The sequence below is a fragment of the Python bivittatus genome, unplaced genomic scaffold, assembly GCF_059951505.1.
Source record: "Python bivittatus isolate LINGU-HERP-01145 unplaced genomic scaffold, Pbiv_v1 ctg000070_np1212, whole genome shotgun sequence".
NCBI lineage: Eukaryota > Metazoa > Chordata > Lepidosauria > Squamata > Pythonidae > Python > Python bivittatus.
In genome coordinates, this window is record NW_028277034.1 from 11,561,024 (window position 1) to 11,588,253 (window position 27,230).

A 27,230-nucleotide genomic window follows, 5' to 3' on the forward strand; every position below is an offset into this window, starting at 1 on the left:
GTTTAGTGGGTTTGTTTCACAAAATAGCCTAATAACAATATATTTAGGATTGTATTTGTATGCCACAATGCATGTTAACTCATAAGTATTTATTGTATTCAGTGAAACATGCATCTAATTGAATCAGACTGAAACCACAGTCAATGGCTGTTTACAGAATAAACTAGCTTGAGCAGACACAGGCCACTGTCTTACTTTTTGCCATGTTGTTGGATTCAGATCCGTGGATTCTGACAATTTGTGATAGGGTCATTTCAAGTTTATTTGCTATGCCATGCCAGAAATGATTTTCAAACCCTGGTTTAAGTACTGTACAATTGGGGGTAGCATATACATATCCATTAACCAGGATTTTGGTTTATTATACCATGTACATATATCTAATACAGTAATACCTCGGTTCACGAACAATTCGGTTCACAAACGGCACTGTTTGCAAAATTTTGCTTCCGTTCGCGAACTCCGCATCAGGTGACGAACACGATCCGTGGCCATTTTCCCTGCTGTGCCACATGGTCGTGGCTTCCTGTAGGGAGGGGGACTCTCCCTCCAAACAATAACCGCCTCCCCACCCGCCTTCCTGTCCTCCACGCCAGAAGTCGCCTCAAGCAAGGTTAGTGTTCTCTCTCTTCGTACTGTACTGTACTGTACTTTGTTTCATATTTTTGTGGTTTAAAAAAAAATACATTTGGTTCAGAACGGATTAACCGTATTTACATTGAACCTTATGGGGAAATTTGATTTGGTTCGCGACCAGAGTCGTGGAATGAATTAAGTTCATGAACCGAGGTACCACTGTACATGCTCATGATTCTCTCCTGATTCAGATTATAAGGCTCCACGTATATAGCAGTATATTACTTAGAGTCAGTTATAATTGAAGGATATAAAAGCCTAATAAATAAATCCTATTTCTAATTGTATGTACATATCAAAATCAATTTATGGAATGAACTTAGGAATCTCTTTTTTTGACATATAATTTTATTAAAGTTTTTAAAAAAGAATATAAAGACTAAGACAAACTAAGAAAAAGTAAGAAAAAGAAAAGAAAAAAGATCAGAAAGAAGTTCAAGAAAGGAAAAAAATTGGAGAAAAAATAAAAAAGAAAGAAAAAAGATGTAGCTTCTGATATTCTTCACAGCAGTTAAGTACAATGATATTTTAACCTCTCTCTCTAAAGCGACAATGTAACTTTCTTTCTATAATCTATCCTGTCTAATCATCAAAACCATAAATCACCAGTTCATTTTTTTCATTTTTATGCAAAAAATCCATAAGAGGTTTCCAGTCCTCAATAAATGTAGATATTATTCTTTTTTTAATCAAAGAAGTCAATTTGTCCATCTCAGCAAGTTCTATCAATTTCACCAACCATTCCTCCATGGTGGGTAGTGCTGAATCTTTCCATCTTTGTACATATAGTAATCTTGCTGCAGTAATCATATATTGAAATAATCTTCCATGACTTTTTTTTTTAACAGTTTATCCATCAATCCTAAAAGGAAAAGTTCTGGCTTCAATTGAATATTAATCTTTAAAATCCTCTGTATCAATGTATGCATTTGAATCCAAATTTTTAAGGTTAAAATGTCCCTTCATGTTGTTCACATTTCCAACATGCATTTAAAATGTCTTTATACATTCTAGATAATTTCTCTGGTGTCATGTACCAACAATACATCATTTTATAAAAATTCTCTTTAAGGTTTTAACACAATGTACATTTCAACCCTTTTAACCACATATTTTCCCATTGATTCATCTATATATTATAACCAAAATTCTTAGCCTACTTTATCATACATTCTTAACCTGTTCTTCCTCTGTTTCAAATATCAACACAAGTTTATACATTTTAGCAGTTACATGTTCACTATCAGTACATAATTTTACTTCAAATTCTGTCTTAGTTTGCTCCATACAATGTCTTTTTATCCATTCTGAATCTTTCTGATAACTGTAAGAGGAAAAACCATTGAAAACCATATCCTTCTGCTATTAGTTTCTCTCTTGAGTTAATTCCCCTTCATGATTTTCCAATAGTTCCTGGTATGTAAACCATTTGTCTTTGTTGTTTCTCTTCTATGGAATGCTTCTTGTGCTGAGAAACGCAGAGGTGTTTTTGGGCATATCCTGGATTTATATCAATTCCATATTCTCAATATGGCACATCTAATAAAATGATTTTTTAAAATCCACATTAATTTGAACTTTATCATACCATAAATATCCATACCATCCAAACCTTAGGTCATGATTTTCTAACTCTTAAAGTCTCTTGTTTCTCAGCAACATCCATTCTTTCATCCAGACTAAACAACAAGCTTCAATTTCAAACCCAGTAAACCCAGTCTAACTCTTTCCTTTGCATCTTGTAACACCTATTATTTAACTTATGGCTTTTCCCCTTGCCATATAAATTTAGATATATCTTTTTGCCATGAAATTAGGAATCTCCTTATCAGATTAATTTGGTTCACATATTCCTGTTAACCATGGTTTATTGTATGTGGTAGGACTGGCTAAATAGCCCCAATCTTTTGTACACAGTGGCTGCATTTGTGTACTGCACTAACCCATGGTTTACCGAATTAACCCAATTATGTGGGTTTGCCAAACACACTGAACCATAAAGTAGCCACCCACATTTTAGTTTAGTGTTCTTGTGAATCTAGCCTATGTAATTAATTTATGGTTCAGTCTGTCATGTGAGCCCAGAGAACTAGGGTGAGTAATCTACAGATCAGTCAACCCAGGTACATACCTGACATGAACATGTAACAAGCATGTTACATAGAAGCACTCCATTTGCAGTTCCCAGAAACTACCCCCCTCCCCCAGTGGGCAGGAACAATGCCCTTTTCTCTGCTTGGGGAGATCTAAGGTGATTTTGGGAAGAAAATGAGTACCTTTAACTTTCCAAAGAGAGGGAAAATGAACCATCGCAAGACGGACACAACTCCACTTGGTGAGGGCCAAAGTCCTAATGCTCCTCCATTCAAGGAGAGAACTTAAGTCAGCGAGTAGAAGATGGAGGCAGCAAATCTAAGTAACACTCAGCGCATGTATTTTCCCTTTGCAGAGCCCCGAGAAGCGAGCAAGAGGAGGCGCGGCTGCTGCGCGCCTTTCCTTCCCCTCCAGCCCCTTCGCGAGGCAGGCGAAGAAAGGGGCGCGTGTAACGTTTGGTCGCCTCTTCTTGCATCAGTAGCCGCTGACTGGCTAGAAGGGGCAGCGTTAAGCAGGCTTCATAAAGGTGTGCTCGGCACTCCTACACGGGAGCGACCCTGTGGCGGCAGAGGCGCTCGCTGCGAGCCCAAGTGCCTTCCCGCTCGTCGGGTAGAGGCGACGCTCGACGCCCCAGCGGGCGCTGGGGCTCAGCCCAGGGTCGAGTGGGATGAGGCGAATGGGTGGCGTGGAGGAGGGGTTTCTGAACCCGCCTCCGCTCTGCTGACGCCCGGGCTGGGGAACGGGGTAGGGAGAGCGGCGGAGGGAGTTCCTGCTCCTTCTCCGGGGGACAGCATCTCTCGCCTGGCCGTCGGAGAAGACAGCGAAGGCCAGCGGCATGGGTGAGTTAGCCGGAGAGAAGCTAGGTAGCTCCGGGCCAGCTTGAGCCTGTAACGTTAAGCTGGAGCCGTGTTCCGTTCGCTTCCATGGAAACTTTGAGCCGAGTTGGCGTCGACTTGGCAAATTCCCGCTTACCGGGCTGTTCTACGCCTGGGGTTTCCTCCCGCTCCTGTTCGCCTGCCAAATGTACCGGGAAAGCTTTCCCAGTTTTGGGACGCTCCCTCCGACCCCCCTCCCCGTTTCTTTAGGATCGGAGAGGACAGGGAAGAGGATGGAGGTGGGCGGGTGGTGCTGTGCTTTCTTTTCCACCAGCCCGCCTGTAACTGGACGGTAGGAGATTCAGAGCCTCGCGTGGGATGCGTCTTCCCGAGCATTGGGAGGTGGTTTAGGAGGGCGCCCAGAAACGGAGGGCAGGATTTCGGCCTCCTGAGAGTAGAAGAGGAGATGCCCAAGGTGCACCTGCAGAGCAGTTGCGTAGCCTCGACTTTCCTGCCTCTGGTTACTTTCAAGTGTCTCAGAAGGTTTGAAGCAAGCTTTGGGTTGAGTTTGGGAGAGAGACGTGACAGAGCTTGGATTGGAGAATCTGTGCTGGGTGTACTGATGAAGTTACTTATGAACTTGCCTGGACGATTTGGACACCTGTGGAATTTCTCTTCCGGGTGCCTTTGCCAAAGAAAGTACTGTAAAGTGGGAGAGGCCTTTCTCTTTGGGAAGTCTTGTTCGTTCGTGGAATGCCCCCCAGGGAGGCACTCCTGGCGCCCACATGCTGTCATTTTGGCTGACCTCAGGCTAAGACATTCCTTTTCTCCCAGGCATTGTTACAATTTTGGCACCAGTGTTGAATTTAAGTCCCCATTTAAATAAATTTCATGCTTTGTGTTTTTTAAATCCTGGCAAAAAATAGCATCAGCTCTTTTCTTTGGTGTTTGTTTAATTTGAAAAGCTCTAATGAAAAGAATGGATACATATAATCTGTCCAAATAACTTGGGCAATAAGTTATTTTAGAAGTTACTGAACAAACAATAAATGAGATCATTTCCCTATATATACAGCTCCTTAGAGGAAAAGTGGGATATAAGAAATAAATGTAAAACATACATGTATAAATAACTGTCAAATCCTCTCCCTCATTTTCAGTAGATTCAGTGTTCTTAATTGCTGCACCTTTATGCTGGGAAAAGTTCCACCATTCCCCCCCCCCCCCCCGTTTGAGGTGTAGAGATTGCTTATGACTGACTCCTTGCATAATTGAACCAATTTGTTTGGATGAACTCATGTGCAATGTTCTGTTTGCCCATTTCAAAGCAAAAGTTGTGCTGGTGTAACTCTAAAAGTAATTCTTGGAACATTTAGCCAAAGCAAGGCAGATGGAAGGTGATACAGAATCTTTTGCTACATATCTCCTTAATTGATCCCTATTGTGCATGTTCTACTTGGTTCCAACAATGCATATTATACTGTAAATTGTATTATATTGTCTGCCCCATTATATTATATTGTCTGCCCCATGGTGGTTAATTGTGCCAGTAATTAGTACTGTTAGTACTTCCTTCTCATAAATATAATAGCCCAATTGTTGGGCTACTCAGCAAATTACTGCTTACTCAAACATAACGACACATCTTCTTCCCATGTGAAACTTACGCCTTCTGATTTATTTGTGAGGTTCATGTTCTTAAAAATAATAAATTGAATACAGTGAACTTGAAAGACACATTCTTTTACTAATGCCACTTAAGAATATTTTAGCAATGGAGAAACCAATATAGGAAGGTCGATGTATTTTCTTGAGATTAGGTGTTACGTTTCAACTTTTAAATTATGAGTCATCCTTTTGTCTTGTATGCAAAAGATATCCCTGTTTGGCATTTAATCTTTCTCTGCTTACTGTGCATCTCATGAAATAAAATCTAACCTGCAGAAATCCATTCTGCTAGGTTTGTACTATTCAAGAACAGATAGGTTGGTTATTTTTGATAAATAGCTGTATCTTCCTGAATAGATAGAGGAAGCACATTCTGCCTGTTGCTCTGTCTAGGTTGGGAAAGAATGAGTTAGATAATAACTGGGTTTTCTTTTAACTTAGATTTGATGGTTGCATTCTTCTAATGTACTAATAACAATTGAAATCTCTCGCTTTGAAAAACGCTTAGGTTAACAGAACTGGTTTTGATACAAATAACTGGCATAGCTGTAGCTTTTTCACAATGTTTTTTCCCTTGGTTTTCCCCCTACTAATAATCAGCCCATCTTTGGAAACACAGCAACACTTCATTGCTTCCAAAGAATTTCCTTAGTCACAATGTATTTCTGAAATGCAACAAGTACTGCTAAGTAAAACAATCAGATCACTCTTTTTTCTCATGTAACAGTTCTCATAAGCTTTGGAATCTGGACTGTTTGATAAAAAACAACAAAAACACATTAAAAAAAAAAGGAAGGGGATAAAAAAGCCAACTGCAGTTTATTCAGTTATAATTCTTTCCTTCATTTGTTTCCTTTTCTTGTCAAATACTTGTTGCCAGAGTACATTTGTAAGATATAACCAATATGTCATTACTACTATAATAAACGTCTTGCTCTGATGGCTTGAATGGATGAAGGTGAAAAACTTAGTTTCCCCCCCCTCTGAATAAACAACTCTGCTTAAATTAATCTATGGTTTTCCATGAATACTAATTTCTAAAGGTGACTGGAAGAGTTTTTAAGGACCAGATTTCATATGGCAAGTGGGATATATAATATCTACATCAAAAGCAATACTGAATACAAATTACTGGGGAATAGGAATGGGGTCTTTTATTGTTCTCATGTCTTGCTTGTAAGTTAGATAACATCTTCCACTGTGAACAGAAAGATCACAGATTGCCCCAGAAGAGTTCTTCTTATGTTCTTTTGACTCTGATCTGATTTCCTGATACATTTTTATCCACTTTAGCGTGGCCTGAAAAATCACAAATTTATTTGAGTTACTGTTAGTGACAACATGGAAAGGCTGTATAATACAAGCATCTGATTTTTTCTTCACAGGAGTTAACAGGGCAGGGAGAGAGATTTCGATCAGGGAACAAGTGCACTATAAAAGGGCGAATTAACTTCCATTAGGTGCTGTTTTTCTCTGAATTATCAGCCAGTACTTTGAAGTAAAGGCATTATAATTTTCACTTACGTATTTCATGTCATGTATAGGTTATCTACATGTATCTTAACCCAACTTTTTAAAAAACTTGATTAGTATATACATTGATTTAATAAATCAACGTAATTTACCTATGACTTTTAAAAAAATGATAAGGAAAATAGGTTTTGTCTTTTGGTTGTAAGGATAATGTTGTAATGTTTATGTCTGTTGTAGAAGAAGTGTTCCATTTGCTGTGCCCAATAAAGAACAGTGCCTCTTCTCAAGTGATCTCCTGCTTTATTTATTATCACATTTATATCCTGCCTTTTCTCTGAGTAGCTCAAGGTGGTGCATCGTCTTCATTTTATCTTTACATCAACAAGCCTGTGGCTGTGTGTGGATCAGACAGTAGTAGATGCTTTTGTACAATATGCTAAGCTTGGTCCAATTAACCTAGGTTATTTTTTTGTGGTTAAACATGTTATGCAAATCCAACCTGTTTGATTATTTTATTATTCAAGGTATTGCATGAATCCAGAAAATGGATTGATGCAGTGACCAGTTAAAACATTTTGCACTGAGACAAAGCGAGTGACCCAAAGTCGACAGTGAGTTCCATGGTTGAATGGGGACTTGGATCTGGTTTCTCTGTTGCGGTCTCACACTTAATCAGTAGGAGCTTCACCCAGGGCTAATGATTAAAACTTCCTCTAGAAAGTTAAAACCATACTCAGGAGCTCACATTGAAGAGTCAAGAACGCGGTTCAGAGAGATAACTTTCTTTTATTGCAGATACAATAAGCCCTAAAAGTGAAGATCAGCTACAGAAGAAAGAAGTAATCAAGCCCTCTATTTATAACAGTAGCAAGGTTTCAATCTGACATCTCTTTCTGACTTTTGGTAATAGACTTCTTGCCACTCATTTCTTGGCCTTGGATGTAGAGGCACTTGCACCATGTTTGACAGTGATCCTGTCTGGCCCCAGGTACGATGCTGATGATTTGCCAGCTTCAGTCCTCACACTATTTCTCTCTTATTATGAATCAGTCTAAAAAATTATAGATTAGATCATAGCTTTTAATTTTAGTAGTTTTATTTTTTTTAAAAAGCTATCTAAATATAGTATGAGGGAATTCACCAGAAGATATTGCCAGACAAAAGTCAGTGAGTGATCTTGATTGTGTCCTTTAGGATTAAAAGTTCACCTGGAAGTCAACCTAAATCCTATCACTGGGAGCGGGAAATGGCTGCTTCCAGAGTGATTGGGAGCAAATGTTTAACATCTCCAACCAGTGCCAGATTTAGACTTGGTGAGGCCCTAGCTATATAAAGCTTGGAGGCCCCTTGTTAAAAAGTTATACCAGAAGGTCTTGCAAAGGTGCATGCCAAAGCAGGACCTTGGGTCGCCACAAAAAAATTGAAAACAAGCCTTTTAATTATTTAATAGCAAGGTATTTAAAGTGAAAAATACAAATTATTTTCATATGAATGCATTTACTGGTTACTGTATCTCTCATAGATACCGTACACATAAAAAGCCACACAAAATTCCAAAAGCCAAAAAAAAAAAAAATCTGAAAGTTTGAGAGGCCCTAAACTGTAGCTTGTTCAGCTTATGCCTAAATCTGACACTGGCTCCAACAGAAACAGTGAATGACCATCAAAGAGTCTGCATGTCTTAGATGAGATACTATGTCTTGCCCATAGTTACTTTAAGCGAAGAATAAAATTTTAGGTCATGCACACTTAGTATGATTAAATTTTACTCCAGTGTATAGGAGATTGGGACTCATACAAGGACTCTATAGTGGATGCATCGGGGCCAGAGCAGCCCCCATTGCAAGGTATTGGTTCTTCCTTTGCAGGTCAATGGGTAAGATAATACCAGTAATAACTACTTCTCTGCTTGTCTTTTAAGTGTAACTGTAATCTTGATCTTGGGATCTCTCCAACTACAGTAGGTGGGAATCTTCTTGCGCAACACAAACCATGCTAACCTGTTAGACACACAGCCGAGAGCAAAAGAACTATTTAGCACATCCTGTGCAATTGGTACCTTTGGCCTACTGAGTGTTGTTTGGAGGGTTTCCTTTCCCTGGTGTTATACACTAATACGTTTTCCAGTAACATCCTAGACTTCATTTTTGGAGTATTATCCAATTTACATTTGTTCACCCTTTGGAGACTTTCAGGCATTGGTTTATAACTCAGCAAGGTCTCTTGGGGATACTGTATTTCTGTTGTCTTATGGCTAAAAGAAACAAATTGTAATGCCTGTAAAAAGTATGATATTTAAATCTTTTGAGATGAAAATATAATAATCGGGGTGTCTTTTGGAACATTATTGTCTGAAAGTATTATAACAGGTTCACAACTGTTAATCGTATAGTTTGTTGATTCCTTGGCTGGAAATAAAGTTAGAAGTCAAGAATATAGGAAATATAACGTGTACCATTACAGATAAAGCATGGCTCCTATGTGTTCAATTTATCAAATCAAATCTCCTTAGAGCAATTTAGAATGGTTAGTTTGTCAGGAAGCTTTTGAGACCTGGCTAGCATGCCAAGATTGGAAAGGTCTTATTTCACTTATTTCTGCCCCCACCTTCATTTCCAGTTGGAACCAAAAAGTTTTGATTCTGAAAAATACATCAGTTACATTTGTGCTGTCCTGTTCAGAAGTATAGATGCACTTTGCTGCTTTTCTCTGTGGCTTGTTGACAACACTGATAAAATGCAGGACTTTGTTTTTTTATGGTCTTGTGTAATTAATTTATTAGGCAAAATTTGAATAAGAAAGGGTTTGTTTACCAAAACTGTAAGACATTACAAAACTGGTTTTAAATTTAAAGTATCATAAAAATGCAAAAAGAAGCTTACTAATCAAAATTTGAAAATAGTTCGGAATTAAGAGAGCAATAAAACCATGTTGACTATTATGTCCTAGTGTAAATATAAAAGACTTCCTTGTCTGAGATGAGTGAACATTTTAATTTGTCTAAAATGTAAATAAAACATTTATAATTATAAAAATGTAATTGCATGAAGGAATGCAAATGAATTCTGAATTTCATTTTTAGAGAATGAAAGCCACATTACATGTGGCAGTTTGCAAATCAGTAAGAAGGGCTCTTTGAATACTACAGTATAGTAAAATGTACTTTTGTATTTGGTAAAGTCTCTGCAAGTGCGGTAATGGTGATTTGCTAAATTTGGGCTTTCAAGTGAAATCCAAGGTGCATTGATGTGTCAGATTCATTGTTTAGGTATTAGATACATACGTTTGCTGTGCTGTGAATCTTGCTCTTCAGATTTTTGATTTCCTTTTTAAAATCAAAAGAATATTGAAAACGTGAATGAAGCCCTTAATGTTTGTCCCTTAGTATGACTGAATTTAAATATTGTTAGACAAATATTTCTTTTTACATATCTACAATATTTCACCATATTTAATCTTTTCTTGTGTGTTACTCAAATACAGCTTGCTGCTTGGCTGAGAACTACCCCTGAAAATATTTGTCCTAGTGCGCAGAACATACCCTTCAACCTCTGGCTTCTTTCCACTCTGAAAATCTTTTCTGAAAGCAACGTTTCCCATTCAGTTAAAAAGAAATTCTCAAAAGTGGTACTCTATTCTCTTTCAATATTCAGTTGAAAGAACAGGAATTTACATAGGAGGCAGCATGATCTTGAATATAGAAAGCTAATGTTCTGTTCTGTTAGCATATTGAATCATGGCTTCTTAACCATGAATTTCTGAATAAATCGCAAATTGTTGGATTCCTACTATACATAAAGCCATAGACCATAGTTTACATACCACAGTGACAGGGCACAGCATGCTAGGTCAGACACAAAAGCTATCTTGGCTTACTGTAAAGTGTGAACCCAGCCATAAGTTAAATAATATACTGGATAAATAATACTATGCATTACATGTTCTTAGAAAAAGAAAATGGATTGTTAAAAGCAGATAGGGGACATACAGTACCTTTTTTTGAGAACGAGGAATGGTTTCCATCCATTGATCTCTAGCAGGAGGCTCCATCAATTTGGTTTGCTGTGAATGTGTAGCATTTTTGGAAGAAAGCATAAGCATCTTACATCACTGTCACTTCCAAAATTATTTTTTAAAATAATATCAATTACTTTTTTAAAAATTAAAATTAATTTTACTTTGCAAATTTCTGAAGGGGAATTGCATATTTTAATGTAATATATGTAAAATATATATAACAATTCATTATATTGTATAAAAGCTATATTCAGTAGAAGGAAAAAAATGTGGCCTGTTATATAATGAACTGTATGCTAAAAAAAGAGAGAGGAAAAATACAGTAAACTAATAAAGATGAAAAAGGAAAAAAAAACTCTAGAAAAGATAAAAAGAATATTAAAAAATTCAAAAAGAAAATAATTTAAGAAATAACAGCTATACAACTAAACCACTTGACAACAAAATTTATATGTGTGTGTATGTGTGTGAGAAAGAATGAAAAAGAAAAAAACCATTAATGTATTGGGCTAATATCAGGTATCAAAATTAAATTAATTTTCCATTTCATAGTTATCATTCAGTTTTTAAACAATGAATTAAGTGTAGCCTATGAATTAAACCCTAACCCTAACCCTGATGTTGTCTTTCATTTGATGCAGAGCTAATTCAAAAACTAAGAATTGACAAATTTCATTAAGGCAACTTTGGAGCTCTGGTACACAAACATTCCTCAGCTCTTGTTCCTATTTTTCCTGCCACTAGTGTTAAATCTCATGTCCAAAATGTTTTTGCCCAATGGCAGATATATTCATACAGGCAAGTTCTGGGGACATCAAGTGAAAATTCAGAATACGTGAATATTGCACAGATGCGGGTGGGAAAAAAATGCTTGAGAAAGTTGAAATGTGTTTGAAGCTCACTGGCAGGCAAAAACTTTTTGGACATAAAGGAACAAGAACTCATTCTTCCAGAAGTATATAATCACTTTTTTTCAGTCTAAGCTTGATATCCAAAATCTTCATAGATTGAGATATTGCAGATTTGGGAAATGGAACTGAACAAAATGTTGACAATAATTTAAAAAATATTTCAAAATATTTTTGAATTAGGTATACATGTATACAGTATTTGTCAGACTTCAGGCAGGCCCATAAATCTGTGCTTTTCTGGAAACTTACCCTTGTAACCTAGATAATAGCAGAAACTAAGTTCTTGATATTGCTAGATAAGCTGCTTCATTGCAGTCAGGAAAGAAGACATAAACATATATAAAATTTGCCTGCTTCAGTGCATGGAAGTCAAGCTTTCTGTTAGTCCTAGGGTTAAATCTCAAACCTTTTATTCTCACACTTTTGAATCAATTGACATTTGGCTGTTTTTCTTTCCCCAGTCCTGAGATTGGAACCCACTTTTTCAGTAGTTTTCTCTGGTCTGAGCAGTGTTGGTTCCCATTTTACCAGTTTCAGGTCTTACATTATTATACTTACACCTTGCACAAAATTATCAAATGTGGTTATGGGAATTCATACAATATAGGAAGTTAAAACATGCCAAGCACAAGAAAAGTTACTGTGTAAACTCAGCCACAGTTGTGCAAGACTTCTAGAGGTACAAAAGTTTTAATGCTTTCAATAGGGGTACTTCACTTGTGATGGCATGGTTGTGAAGCACCTGTTACAGATGCTTTACGCAGCATATTAATTGGTTAATCAAAATAATAATCAAGATAAACCAACTGTTTCTAAGACTCAGGGTGATTTACTATAGACAAAAGCACATGTACTAAAACACACACCCTCCTTATAGAGAATCACAACCCATTAAAACAAATCTAATCTAGTAACATCAAAAACAAATCCTGTTAAAAACATCCACAGCATTTGCACATTTTGCTAAGAAAATCAAAATATGAAACAAAATTTGCCCGACAAATCTTGTTTGACAAGATCCTGAGGAGTGCTAGTGAACACTACCTTATTTTCAAGATGGGAAAAGATCATTCTTCTTTTAAATATTCCCAGGGATCACTGTTAGACCAATTGGTCTACAGTCCGTAGATTATAAAAGTTAGGGACAGCATTTGCCATTCTCCAGTTCCCTTTCACACTTTTACAGGATATCTCAAACATTTGGCTAGACCATCAGATACTAGTTTCAGCCCTGGAGATGTGATTGCTGATTATAGTTCTTTCTGGCTCAGATAGAATCCTTGGCTTCATACTTGCCCGTTGGAATGTGCTGTATACAGTAAAAGTAATTTTTTAAAACTCAAGTTTGACTTTTGTGAATAAATTTTATTAACCTTTATGAATACGTTCATATGGTTTTCTTGGCATTAATTCAGCTTATTGCCTTTTTCCAGGAGCGTTTTGTTTTTTGTTTACTTCACAGCCTAGCCTATAGGCATACTATGTTCTGTTTACCTCATCCAACCCTGTTTAGCCTTTCAAGATCAAACTTGGCTAGATCCTGCCACCTCACAAGGCTCATCAGAGAAAAAGGCCAATGGGAATAAAGTAGTAATTTATTATATGGTCCCTTTTAGTATCTTCGCTGAAGAGCTTATATCCTGTTACATTTCAATTATGTTATATTCCAATTCAGCTAGATTCAAGAACATTTTATGTTTCATGTTCTTGATGTTTTTGATGAGACATAAAATTAAGATTGAACATGAGAATGCTGCTCCTTAGTAGTATGTAAAAAAAAATTCCTTCCTAAATGCTACCACTTGCTGTTTTTATAAATACAAAGAGAACACTATTAAATAGGGGTATTTTCTAGGGCTTCAACATATTCAAATGCAAGGCAATGATTTCCTATTACTGCTGTTGCTAATAACATCAGCTGGAAATAACAGCAGAGGAAAAGTAAAAATCTCAGCTTTCTACTTTTCACTCCTATTGCTATTTCTACTGATGACCAAATTCCACCATCTTTTTCTTTCCATGCTTTTGATTCTGTAGCATTTTTAGTTGATGGGCAGACATGTATGATGATCCATACATCTCTCTCTCTCTCTCTCTCTCTCTCACACACACACACACACACGCACTGCTACTTATTTTTTGCAACAGTTTAATGCAGACTTAATTTATTTGACCAAGCCAATGAAAATGTAAATCTATAACAACCAATTTATATTGGTAAATATATGTAATAAAGCATATTACCATGCTTACAACTGGCTTCTGGGGGTAAAGATAGCAAGTCATGGTCTGTTCGCCCTATGTTTGACTGCCAGGTGATTATTAAATAAACCTAGAAAATTATTAGAAATTAACTTTTCTTTTGAACTGTTTTTTCTCTTTTGATAGATGTTGGTTATAATAAAGCAATAAATATTTACATTCCAGCCAGTAGAGGGCAGTACACCTTTACCTACCAATTTCATATTGTACTCTGGAGTTGTGTGGTTAAAAAAAATCAGTTTGTCATGTTTCCTTTTGCTTTAAAGGTAACAAATAGATATTAAGTTATGGGGATCATTTTACTTTAAACTCATTTCAGGTCTGATTCAGTGAGAACTGCATCACAATTATTTGTCATTGCTATAGGTTCTAGCCAACATGCTAGATGGTGGTTATAGGCATTATAAGAAAGCCCTGTCATTTTCTACATGTGTGTGATATTAACACATGAAAAAGTGGTAGAGCTTCAGCTGTGATGCAGTGACCACCATCTTTCCTGTTTTGACACACACATCCCCCGCCTCCTGTGGACACTGCTGATTCTGGACTCATATAGAATCTCCATCATTGTTTCTACTGCTTACTCCTTGCTATTTGTTTCATTTATTATTTATTTTTTGTTGCATCTAAATAAGACTTTTAATACTTTCCCAGATCATACTGTGGGGTTAACTGGAACAGTTTTTGGAAGAAAAGTGGTAGAAATCCTACTTCCGACAAAATTTAAATGTATAGAAACAGTGAATGTGTGACCTATTTCCCTCTAATGCACTTTAAGCTTCTGTTAGTATCAATAAATTTTCACCGATTTATTTCCATGGCTAGAAATTGATCAGAAAATATTGATGAACCTTTTCATTTTAATACAGCTTCAGAGGACTGTGTATCTTTGATTCCCAAGCTAAAAGCAGCCTTTGCTTTTACTTCAGTGCTGAAAACAGACTTAGCTACCATAGGAAGTTTGCCAATAATGCACCCTGCTTGGGGATCTCTTTGAAGGCTATTCTGAAACTGTGTTAGTATAAAAGGCTGCTGTTGGGCAAAAGTAGTTATAGCAGGATCACATCTGTATGGTGGACACTGCGTTGATTGCCAACATGTTTCCAAGGAACAGTTCAAAATGTTTGACACTACCTAAGAAGTCCTTGATGGCTCATGTGCTGTGGCATACTCTCCTCCACGTGGCATTTGCCCATCCTGTGTGTGCAAGGCAGGAGAATTTGCTGTGGATTAATTGCCTTTAGGAAAGGAGCGGGTCCAGATTCTGGAAGCATATCTTCTCTATGTTGGCTTTGGCCCTTGGAACGGTTTGCCCCTGAAGCTAGAAAGGCTTTCAGTACAGCACTGGGGGACTAGGATATTGGGCCAGACCAGCTGCTTCTTGTTCAGCACTGTTTTAGTTGTTACATTTTTATCCGTATGTTTTTATGATCTGGTATTTATTGTGGATATAAATTGCTCAGTGTCTGTAATTCAGTGGTAGATAAATGATGTAAAATAAATAAATAACATTTGAAAGCCATTTTTACTTCAATGAAAAGCCCTAGTTTTTGTTGTTGTTGTTATGTCTATGCCTTTTAATGAAAGTGGGGTTCTTTATATGTGAGCAGATAAAAGGTTATGCTTCCTGTGTGGAGCTGTTACCATTTGGTTTCACATACCATATGTTCCATTTTAAGGATGGACCTATCAGAATAATAACCAGAAAGTGTGCAAATACTGTGAACTGATTGCTTTGTTAATTTCATATGTTATAGATGAATATATTCTAGGGGTACTTAGAACTGGCAACTGCAATAAAGGACTGGCATAGATGGATTTAAGGGACTGATAATCCAGATGTATATTATTATAATAAGACTTCTATTATAAAAGCAAAATACGAATGTTGGAGCTTTTTAAAACATCACCTGTAGATTATAAATGAAATTTCAGAGACATCACAACTGAAGTGAAGGTCCAAAGATATGATATGGGAGGGAGAATAAATGAAAACATGTCTGGCAGACCCTTCCTCAAGGTTTCCCCAGTAAAAAAATAATTACAATAGGCTGCCACTGGTCAAGGTGAACCACTTGATAACACCTAGCGAGGTATTATGTAAGATCGGTATCTGAAGATAATATTCTGGAGATCAGAAGAAAAAAAATATTCTGTTTCCCTTTCAAACAGGGAATAATATTGAAATAATGTCCAGATCTGGATTAATTGGACATTGCTCTTCAAAGTCTAGCACATTTTTCTGTTGAATAGTGTAAGAAGGAGGGGTGGGGGAATGGCTAGTTAATTAATCTCTTAATTTGTCTCTTCATTCATCTCCTTGTTCAATTTTATTTCCAAAAATGTATTCTAGCTCCTAACACATCTTTATTGGCTTTCATCTCAACAGGTGGGGAGCTAACTGGCCATCAGCATTTCTAACACCTGCACTGGTATTTTAATAATTCTTCAGTAGGAACTTTTGGGCAGAAAATTCACAATTATCTAAAGTGGGTAATCTATAACTGAACAATTACTAAGTATATCAAAGCAACTATTAAAAGTTATATCTTGCTGGTATGAGAGATACATGAGTGAGACAGGACAGGGGAGAGTGAACCACAGTCTACATCAATGTGAATGGGCCAAAGATGTATATAAACTCAAACATTAGAGACTGGATATAATAAAATGCGCTCGATAGAGGAACTAAAAAGAAATCTCTTTTTAGTTCTGCTCAGACATCAATGGTGACTTACTCACACTGGCTATACAGTGTAATAATTCAAAGGCAAGAGTAGTTTTGTGTCCTGTTCTTCCAGTTCACTTAGGTTCACTCAAGCACTACAAGAATAGGAGTACTATGTAGAGAAAAGGCATGAGTGGATGACGAATGCTGAGTGAGGATAAATAATTCTGTTCCATTTGTCACCCTGAGTTAATTTTCAACGCTCGCCTTCTCTTCTTCACATAGCCTTCTGAAATGGGAGGATGGCTAGTAGGCATAATATGTTCCTGTTTATTCCACTGAGAAAGCAGTGCGATGATCAGTTGAGGATATCCCTCAGATGTTTGTACTGGAATTGAGAAGTGTGTTATAGGAACATTTATATTGGAAGTTTGAATCAATAAACACATGCAATTGTTATTGAAATGCATTCTGTTGCTTTCTGTGGGTGGTGAGTTCTCTGAGAACAGAGATTCATCCTCCATCTCCGCTCTAGGAAAATAGAGAAAAAGTTACAGTATTTAAGAAAACCTCAAGGTTTTCCTGGAACACAATAGGTAGCTATGTAGCTATGAAGTCTTGGATATGGAGAAGAATATAATTAGAAAGTACCTTATAAAACCAATAATGCCAAATCTATAGATTATAAAAAAAGAGAAATATAGGAAATATAGGAAAACACAGGAAGAAAACACTTTCTCATATATAATTCTAAATGCAATCAGTATATGCTCAACTAGTTGCCTATTTCCTCACTGAAATAGTGAGGAAACCCTCTTGGGTTTCATTGCAGAGAAGATGGCTAGAGAGACATAATCTGGGTAGCCTACATGGATGGTAATAGACAGGCCTTTTCCTTTTTAGCACTTATCCTCAATTTAATTATTTATTAGATTTATCTCCTGCATTTCCTCCAGGAACATAAGGTAGTTTACATAGTGCGTCCTTCTCCAGTATTTTTCTCACAACTACTCTGTGTGGTAGGTTGGCTGAGAGAGAGTCACCCAATGAGCTCTGGTGGTGAAAGTGTAGTTGAATTTGGGTCTCCCTTATTGCTACACCACCCTGGCTCTCACTAGAAAGCAGAGGATAAGTAAAAGCCAGTGTGTGTGTGTATGTGAACTAACTGTTGCATTGCCCAGTTAAGGACAATGGTCTATCCATGATATTCTAGGTTTAGGCAGCAACCTTTGACGGAATTATAAAGGCACAGTCTGGTTTTCATCATTTCTGCTTTTATATAAATGGAATTATATGAGGAAAACATGCTGGGGAAACAAAAGCTGAATTCCATCTATTTTGGCTTCTCATCATGGGGTCAGTTTATCCCAAACTAAGGTTTTGTTACACATGATCTAATTTGTTTTTGCTATATTATGTGGCATAGATTCAGTGCAAAATACTCTAAGCTGTTTGTTCCAAGTACATTTGGATACTTATGACCTGGACTGTGTTGGCCAAACTGTCAGATAACTATGTCTATCCCTAGGGCATTAGATAAGAAGAACCTCTGGTGTCATCAAGGATTCTGACTCTATGGATAAGACAAACTGTCATAATGTCATAATAAAAATATGTCATGATAACAATATTTAAAAAGAGGAGCTGCAGTATGTTCTCTAATTATATTAGAACATTAGTATTACAACAGAAATTAAGACAATAATGACTTCAATGTTAGTTCAAACCAGCTGTCTTATCATTTCCTGATTTCTCCTTGTCACTTCACTCCGTCTCCCTTTTCTAACTTGAGAATATAAATGAAATGCTGTGCAATTTTATGACTGATAAGCATAACCTTTTCTTGCGTCACTCACCTGATGGTTGTTGCCTTTATCTAGCTGGAGGAGAAGGCAATAATGTGGTAGCAACCCTCTGAGAGTCTGTGTGAAATTTAGAAATTTATTCCATGCAGTTTTAAGGTATATTGCCTTTCACTTGATCCAGATCGGAAGATGAAAGGTCATGTACTGGGTTAAGGCTATTTTTCATCTTTGTTATTCCTTTACAAATTGATCTTGAATGAGTGTCAATACTCCTAATTGGCGGGATGCAGATGGTGCCCTGCTAAGTAGTCTATAGACTGGAGATCCTAGCTTGCACAGAATAATGTCAGCATGCTTAGCATAAAGCTGGGCTTTGATTGTACTTGTGACATACTGGCTAAAATATGCCAAAATTTACTGGTACTTTTGTAGTGCGAGAAGGGAATGCTGCAAGTGCCATTGGCATGGCTAAGGCTAGTAAGCCAATATACACCTCTTCTATTTTATTAAAAAGCTTTGTGTAAGAGAATCAATTGACCAAATCTATGACGGCAAGCAAAGATCAATATCTGTGGGCCCATCTGGTGATGACTATGGCACATGGAAACTTGCAATTTGGAATGTAAGAAGAATAAATGATAAAGAGTATGAATTACCACATGAAATTAAAGTAAGAAAGAAAGCAGATATGTTCTATGACTGTGAAACTAAGCGAAGAGCAAAGGATGTAATGGAACTGAATAAAGGTAGTCTATTATTGTGGAGTGATGAATACAGTGGAGATGTGGGTTTAAGTATTTGTATGCATATTCAGGCATAAGAATGAATATAAATTGAAAAGGATGACTGATTTGATAGTTTATGGTGGAAGTTTGACAAAATTAGTGAATTATACAAGGATAATGAGAAGTCCTAAATGTGAGACAGACTATTATTTAGTAGGTCAAGTGGGCACTGAAGAATGAAGGAAACTATAGTCAAAGTAGAATGTTACAGAAAAAGTAAGTACAAGTCCTGTATGAAAAAGTATTAGAAAATAGATTCATCCCCCAAATAATAATTGGACATGGAAGCTACTTCAAATAATGTGAAAACTATGCTGTGTGCCCAATAACAAGAGACAGGCACAGAAGGAACCAATCTATTTCTTTGGTTGTTCCTAGTGGAACATCAAATGCCCAGTTGAGACTAGAAACAGGAATGCTTCAAATTCAGGTTAGGGCCTGGAAGATGATGCTAACTTTTTGGTTGAAAATTCAATTCTTCCCAGCTGGTTTGTCCCCTCTAGTTCTGACTGATAACTTTTCCTCTCCCTGGAAACAAGCGATAGAGCACAAGCTGGCTTTATACGGGCTTTCACTGTTGTTCTTAAAATCTTTAGATTACAATCAAGCCAAGCAACTGATTATCAATAGAATAAGGGATATGGAGTACCAGTTAGAAGTTAATAGGATACCTTTTCACAGTAGAAATCAGATAAGATAGGGTACATGGGAACTAGCAAGTTATCTGAAAGACCTAACCTTTCCTAAGCTTAGAATAGCATTTTTTAGGGCTAGATTTAATATCCTTACTTCAGCACTTCTGCAAGGCAGGTATAATAAAACCACCTTAGCAGAGAGAATTTGTACATGTGGCAACAAGGAGGTTGAAAACATGTTGATCAATATATATCCATCCTCTAATAGAAAGATTTCTAGGGAGACCAGACAGTTTTTACGAGAACCATCTTCTTCAGGACTCAAATTAGGCCATTACCTGTGCAGTAGCTACATTTTGTGCTGCCGCAATGATAATAAGGCAAAATCGGTTAAAGAAGTAAGGATTTTTGCTCATATTTTTATCTCCACCAATATCTTACTTAGTTATAATTTAATAATTTTTAGAGGATATATATTTTATAGCATAGGTTTAATATATGGGATCTATTAATGTTAAGGTAAATAAATATGTTATAATTGTAATAGGGATTCATGGATTATACTATAATTGTTTTATTTCACATAAATAATTGTTTTATTTTACTCTTGTTTATCTACAATTGTACTCATTTGATTTAGTCTGATTCTATCTGTTATCTTTTATTCTGACTTTTGTTAATTTTGTGTTGCTGGTCATTGAATGAATAAACATTAGTTTACTTACTTTTTGGTGTGTTTCCTTGCTATGAAAATGTTATGAGGTATCTTCTGCCCCCAGCTTTGTCATCTCATGCATGTGGAAACATAAAGGGGCCCACATACATATGGTCAGGTTTCCAAACCTTAGAGACATCTATGCATATAAAATAGTTTCCCCTACATAGCTATCCCCACCAATGCATGAATGGGCAGAACTCAGCAGTAAGGGATATGATACAAGAGTAGGGCCTGTCCTTCCTCTTTATACAATTACAGTCACATAGAGTATAATATCCAAAAAGAACTATAAGCATCCCAAATGTATACATAGTATTGTTCATACCATATAAACCATTCGTTTTTTTACTTTTAGTTACCCAGGCTTTCTTCTCCCAATTTAAGTGAGGTTAACTGAATCAATCTATCTATTTACAACACACATGCTCCCTTGGATTCTTCCCCAACTTTTTTTTCCATCTCAGGATTTACTCTAATATTTGATTAGAAATTTTAGCATCCTTAGGAAATCTCTCTCTCTAAAGCCTCTTCTCTTCAACTTACCTTGAAAGGAAATTTAATTTTTCTTGCCTAAAGCTAAAACAAATTAAAATTAAAAACACAGAATTGAACAATACTGTGAACATCTTAAGAACAGAAGGTGTAGCTTAGCAACCATGCAGCCTTACATGTCAAGAAGGTTTAGTATGAATATTTTAAAATCCATTTTAAAATAATAGAGCCAAATATTCAGGTATAAAAATGAATTAAACTGGGAAATATAAGTCTGTCTTACTTAACTAGTTACAGTATCACCTACTAGAATAGAAATTAAGAAAAGTTAACCTCTCGGCCAAGACAAATTTGGCAGTTTTAGTTTTATCTACTTGCTCATATTCCACCCTTATGTTTCATCCAGTTCCCAAATCAGTTACAATAATAATAATAATAATAATAATAAAAAATTAAAAAGAACAGTTAATATGCATATCTGGACATATTTCTCCTGATGGCACTTTTCCTCAATAAATACCTTTATAACAAAGGGATTGTGTACCTTTTCTTTATATATGTGTGTGTGTGTGTGTTTCTGATTAATGTACAAGCATTTGTGTGTACATTTTCTTAAGGTATTTTGAAACTTCTTCAATGTTCATTGGCAAACATAAAGTAACAGCTGGCCAGTTCCATCTTCCTGGCATGACATTTACTGACAAAACTCTCTCAGGGATGCAGCTGAACTATACAGTATCAGAAAGAGGCATTTTGTAGACATTCTTCTATTTCTGCTGAACTTTTTTTCCCATTCATTAATAAAATGTCTTAACCTATCACTAATAAAAATGGGTCGGAAAGGCACATTGATAGATGGAGAGAGTAAGATCAGCTTCTTGTTAGGGATACATAGAGCAGTGACAACGAATCCATTTTGGAATCCACTTTGCAGGAAAGATTTGTGATTTGATAATTTTTTCCCTAAGGGTTCTTTGCAAAGATTTGTTCCTTTTTGCTTTTTATTCTTCCTGTAATGAGTTATGCAAGGAAGATGGAGCCTTGCAGAGAGCCCTAAATTGTTATTAGTAGGGAGACCATTTTTGCTATTAAAAGAAAGAAAATACCATCTCAGGCTATCATGTATGCCATCTCATATGTTTTCAAAGGTAAGACAGGTTTTTGTTCAGGGAAGGGCAAAGACTAGCTGGAATTTGCTCATATTAGTGTTCAATTTCAATATTGATTCACTGTGAGTAAAACATTTACATTTGCTCCAGGCAAGACTCATGACTAAGTTCTTTTCTATCCTTATTCTCATGAACTGTTCCACTAAGACTAAAGGTGAAATGTGTTCCCTTGCTTGTAAGATGGAAATTCTTAAAAGGCCAACCTTTTGAGATGTAGACGGATATTTCTTTTATATGGCCTTCATTCTCTCTAAGTTAATCAACAGTCATGATACAGTAATTAAAGATGCATTCAACATGTTTGATTCATTAAAATGCTTATCTGAGTGTGTAACAGACTGTTTACCAATCGCAAGATCAGCAGCTTTAAGTGAAATGTTGGAATATAGTCTAGTAGCATATGACTCTGCCAGCTCATCTTACTCTGAATTGCATAATTTATGGGACTTTTGTTTAGCATTCCTCAAGCATACCTGACAAGATACAGACATAAGCAATAAGTCTCTTTTTTTAGGTTTGCTTCCCCTTTCCTCAAACTGGCTCCCTGATACATTTCTGTTTACAGTATAGATGAGATGCAAACCCTGAACCCTCATGGAAATTACAGTGGACAGTCTTCTTATCCTGCTAAAGACAGCTATGGGAACCATCATGCAGGATTTGGGAGGAGCTCATTTATGGTCTACATTGTAAATGTAGACCTTTAATAGAGTTTACCTGTTGGAGATCATTAATTACATTCTACTATTCCTACTCCTTAATTCCACTCATTGTTGGTCTCTCCCAATATAATATATACTATATTGATATGCTGACATATTCTGTTTGTGCAAGAAGACTTAGTTGGCATCTTATGTTTGTCTACCTTGCACGTCAAGGTTAGGATGACATTATCAATGGTCCAAAGAGTTCTAAAGAATGAATATTCTGACTCTCATCTAGTTAAAATGGTGCACTCATTCTTAAAATACAGATATTATCCATTGAATATACTCACTTTGGGAAATCTATGTGCAGCTCAATTATTTGACATATATACAAGTTTCTTGGTTGCCTGGAGTAACCTGGAATAATAGAGTGTTGTTTTTAATTAAAAACATAAGCTAATTATGTCTCAAATTTGCCTAAATTTTAAGACATAAAACTTGTCTTCACATAATGAAGAAATGATCTTATTGAAGCAACAAATATTTCTGTGGCATGTCCCCAGATGGTTTTGCCATGTGACATTTCTGAAACTTTTTCCTGCAACACCAACTTTCAATTTTTTCATCCCTATATTTAATTTCTCTATAATTCTCAGGATTCTTTTTCCAAACAAGACAGCAAATTGTTTCCATACATTCTTTATTGCTACCCATCAACAGATGTTCATAGCTATTTCATAAATCCTTCACGTTTGTTTAAAGTTGAATTTATATCAAAGGAAAATAACAGTATAATTCAGATTTGTAAAAATTAAGATTATTTTCAACTAGCTAGTTATAACTTTATCCCCTCTTCCTTCAAAACCACCACCCTCATATGTAGTTCTCACATTCTAAAATATTTCAGTTCTTTAACATATTTCTGTAGAAAATACAGCAGCAGCAAATGTCCCTGTGTGACAAATGGGAGATGGGCCCTTGGCCTAATGTCTGTTTTGCTCTTTGAAAGCTACAAAGAGTAACATGTGGCATCTTTAATTAAAATGTATATTTAAAACATTTTAGATTGTGTGGGTTGACATGTTCTGATATAAAACCTGAAATTATTACCTTAATATGCAGGAACAATCTGTTTTCTTCTGCTTCAAATAATAATAATAATAATAGTAATAGGCGCGTTGGGTGCAATCCCAAAACATCTGGAGTACCTTCAGCATTGACAAAATCACCATCAGTCAATTGCAAAAGGCAAGTTTACTTGAAACAGCTTATATCCTGTGAAGATACCTTTAACACCATCAAACAACAACATCTGCCTATCCCAGTCCTTGGGAAGGACTCGATAGGTGGATAAAAATGCCAGATCCAGTCTGAACATCTGGCTGATTGTGCGACCAACCATAAGATGATGATGATGATGATGATGATGATGATGATGCAGAAGAAGCAGTGGACCACCTAGTTAGCTGCTGCAAAAAGATCACACAGACTGACTACAAACAATGGCATGACAAAGTAGCAACAATGGTGCATTGGAATATCTGCAAGAAACACCATCTGCCTGCAAGCAAGAACTGGTGGGACCACAAAACAGACAAAGTACAGTATTAGAAAATGAAGAAGCTAAAGTGCTCTGGGACTTTAGAATTCAAACAGACAGGCACCTGCCACACAACATCCCAGATTTAACAATTGTTGATAAGAAAGACAAAGAAATCTGGATAGTGGACATTACAATACCTGGAGACAGCAGAATAGAATGGGAAGAACTGGAGAAAATCACAAAATACAAAGACCTGCAAATAGAAATAGAACAACCTTGGTAAAATAAAGCAAAGATAGTACCAATAGTAGTAAGTGCCTTGGGTGCACTTCCAAAACATCTGGAGCACCACTTGAACACCATTGGCATTGACAAAATCACCATCAGTCAATTGCAAAAGGCATCTTTACTTGGAACAGCTTACATCCTGTGAGAATACCTTTAATATTATTAAACAACATCTGCCTATTCCAGTCCATGGGAAGGACTTGATAGGCAGACAAAATGCCAAATGCAGTCTAAACATCTGGCTGACTGTGCGATACCGTAATAATATCTAGCATTATATATCAGTCCAGAGATATGTTTCTACATATATTGAAATAAAAAGATTAATAAAAGATTTTTGCTAGCTTAGTTAGTCTTACTTTGCTCATTCTCTTCTGCTTTGGTTACTATAGTTACTAGGTTAATCACAATGCAGAGAGCCATTTCTAATTACAGTACACTATATGCCAGCATAAAATTAATTCCTTGGGTATCTTAAGTCACAAACAACTTGCAGCTTGTTCTTTGGCATTTTATTACCACAGAACCTGAAGTAATATATTAGCACATCAAATCAAATCAAATCTTTATTACGATCATAGACCAGCATATATCAACACATCCTTTAAAGTTGAATTAAAAAAAATAAAATTACTGTATGACATGTATTGGTGCTTAAAATCTATTATGGTGAATTTCCTTGTGAGAAACCATGCTTGAAATTGTAGCACAAGATGGTATAGGATGTGGGGGTTTTTGGCGCAATATTCCAACAAAGTGTTACTGCCCACTTATGGAGTCCCTATAACAGAGTAGCAGCAGTGACAATGTAATGTGCATTATTCTGTCATCAGCACGTGTTCAATTTCGTCTTCATGATGTCTAATAATCAGTGCAATATTTGGGAAGGAGATGGTTTTGTTATGTTTAATTTAAGATTTATCATAGTTGCTATAAAACCCCGTAAAAAGAGATTTGCCCACCTAGGGTAAATGCACTGTAAGGATCTGAGCAGGAGTACTTCAAATTCAAATTCATTATCAACTGTATGGCACAAAAGTGGCTGATTTGGCATTGCCATTTATGGGCACCCTTGCAGATTATGCTACTTTACTTTGACTATTGCTTACTTGCTTTTGTTTGACACATTCACAGAGCTGCTGGAATTTGTTTACTATTTGTTTGTTTGTGTAGGATTATCGTAGGGATGATGAGTGCTTTGTTTCTCTGTTGACCTCCATATGACATTTACAAAATCTGAAACCTAGTACTGGGACATAAAATGGAGACTATTTAAAGCACATACATTCCATTAATTTATTTCTCGTTTGGCTAATTGGCAAAAGGTTAACTCGAATTTGGCCAAGAAACAACAAAGTATGGAGATTTCCAAGAATATATAAGAACAGATAATGTATCCATAACAAAGACTTGGAAATAGACACATGGCACAATAAAAGTAATGCCCAGTAATGCCTGGCCAACTCAAGATCCCAGCCCTGCACACTCCCAAGCCTCTTTTTTGTGGGAGGTGAGCCTTAGCTAATCCCATTGTCATATTACAGTGATATAATAACCAAAAAGTGGTGATGTGGTTTCCTGTCACTTTTGAATAAGAAATAATGCAAACAGTGTTTTAATTTCTAAAGCAGGCTGAATATAGTTTCCCACCCTAAATTAAGGTGCGTGTAGGGGCACACCATAGAATCCCAGCCCCACCTACTTTGCTTCATACATCTCTCTGCTATCTGTCTCTCTCTCTGGCCTCCATTAAGTGGAAAAGTTGCCAAACTCTGAGGAGCAGTGGTTGATAAACTGGGGGTTATTACCCAAGGGGGGAATTTGGGCATATCCTGGGGGTAATGGATCAATTTGTAATTGCTTGTTTGTAAGCTAAGGATCCAGTTTGCTGGTGAGATGCTTATGTACAACAAATCACATTTTGAAATTTGCGCATAACATGAAGTAAACCGCTGATGAAGCCATACTGTTTCTTTAGCTATTCTCATGGGACAGTTTGCTCAGTATTCACTAACAAGCAGTGATGTCCAAATGCTGACTTTTAACTTGCATTGAGTTCTAAAAATGTAAATCATTTATTGTTCAGTAATGGTAACTATTGTGTTTTATCCTAAAAATGAACATTTACTTGCTTGAATAATTCTTCAGTTTGTAGATGCTTGAATAAAAACATAGAGCTATATACTCTATGTTTTAGTGATAACAGAATGCCTAATTAAAATGTGTCACTTGCATTTTTGACTGTTAATGAAATACTTTGACACTGATCCAGGAGAGGTATTTTTTATAACCTGAGAATATCAGCACAATCACAATGCTTTGCAGCTTGGTTTTAGACTGAGTTCTATTTTGTAATTTAATGGAAAATGAATTTTTTAAAATTAAATGGTATTCTTCCAGAAATTGTATCTATGTCATCATATAATCATTCCTCTGATTAAAGTGCTATCTTATCCAAAGTAAAACGCCACCTCAGTGTTCTTCTATATAGTGAGATTATATTCCAATTTAAACAAAACTCTCCAACTTAAGCTTGGCACTGCCTTGCCTGATATGTTTTTTCAACTTCCAGACTAGTCTACAACCCTGGCATTTCCTGGTTGC

General features: G+C 36.4%; 1 protein-coding gene across 2 annotated transcripts in view; it reads left to right on the forward strand.

Annotated features, from left to right (window-relative positions):
• The first annotated feature begins 3,434 nt into the window (after positions 1-3,434).
• Positions 3,435-27,230, forward strand: part of GPM6A (glycoprotein M6A) — a 175,213-nt gene continuing 151,417 nt past the window's right edge. The window contains exon 1 of one of the 2 annotated variants that reach the window (XM_088132098.1): positions 3,435-3,569. In XM_088132098.1, the coding sequence (XP_087988224.1) occupies positions 3,566-3,569 (4 nt within the window). In that variant the 5' untranslated portion in view covers positions 3,435-3,565. The remainder of the gene's footprint in view (positions 3,570-27,230) is intronic. The other variant, XM_088132094.1, reaches the window with a different exon arrangement.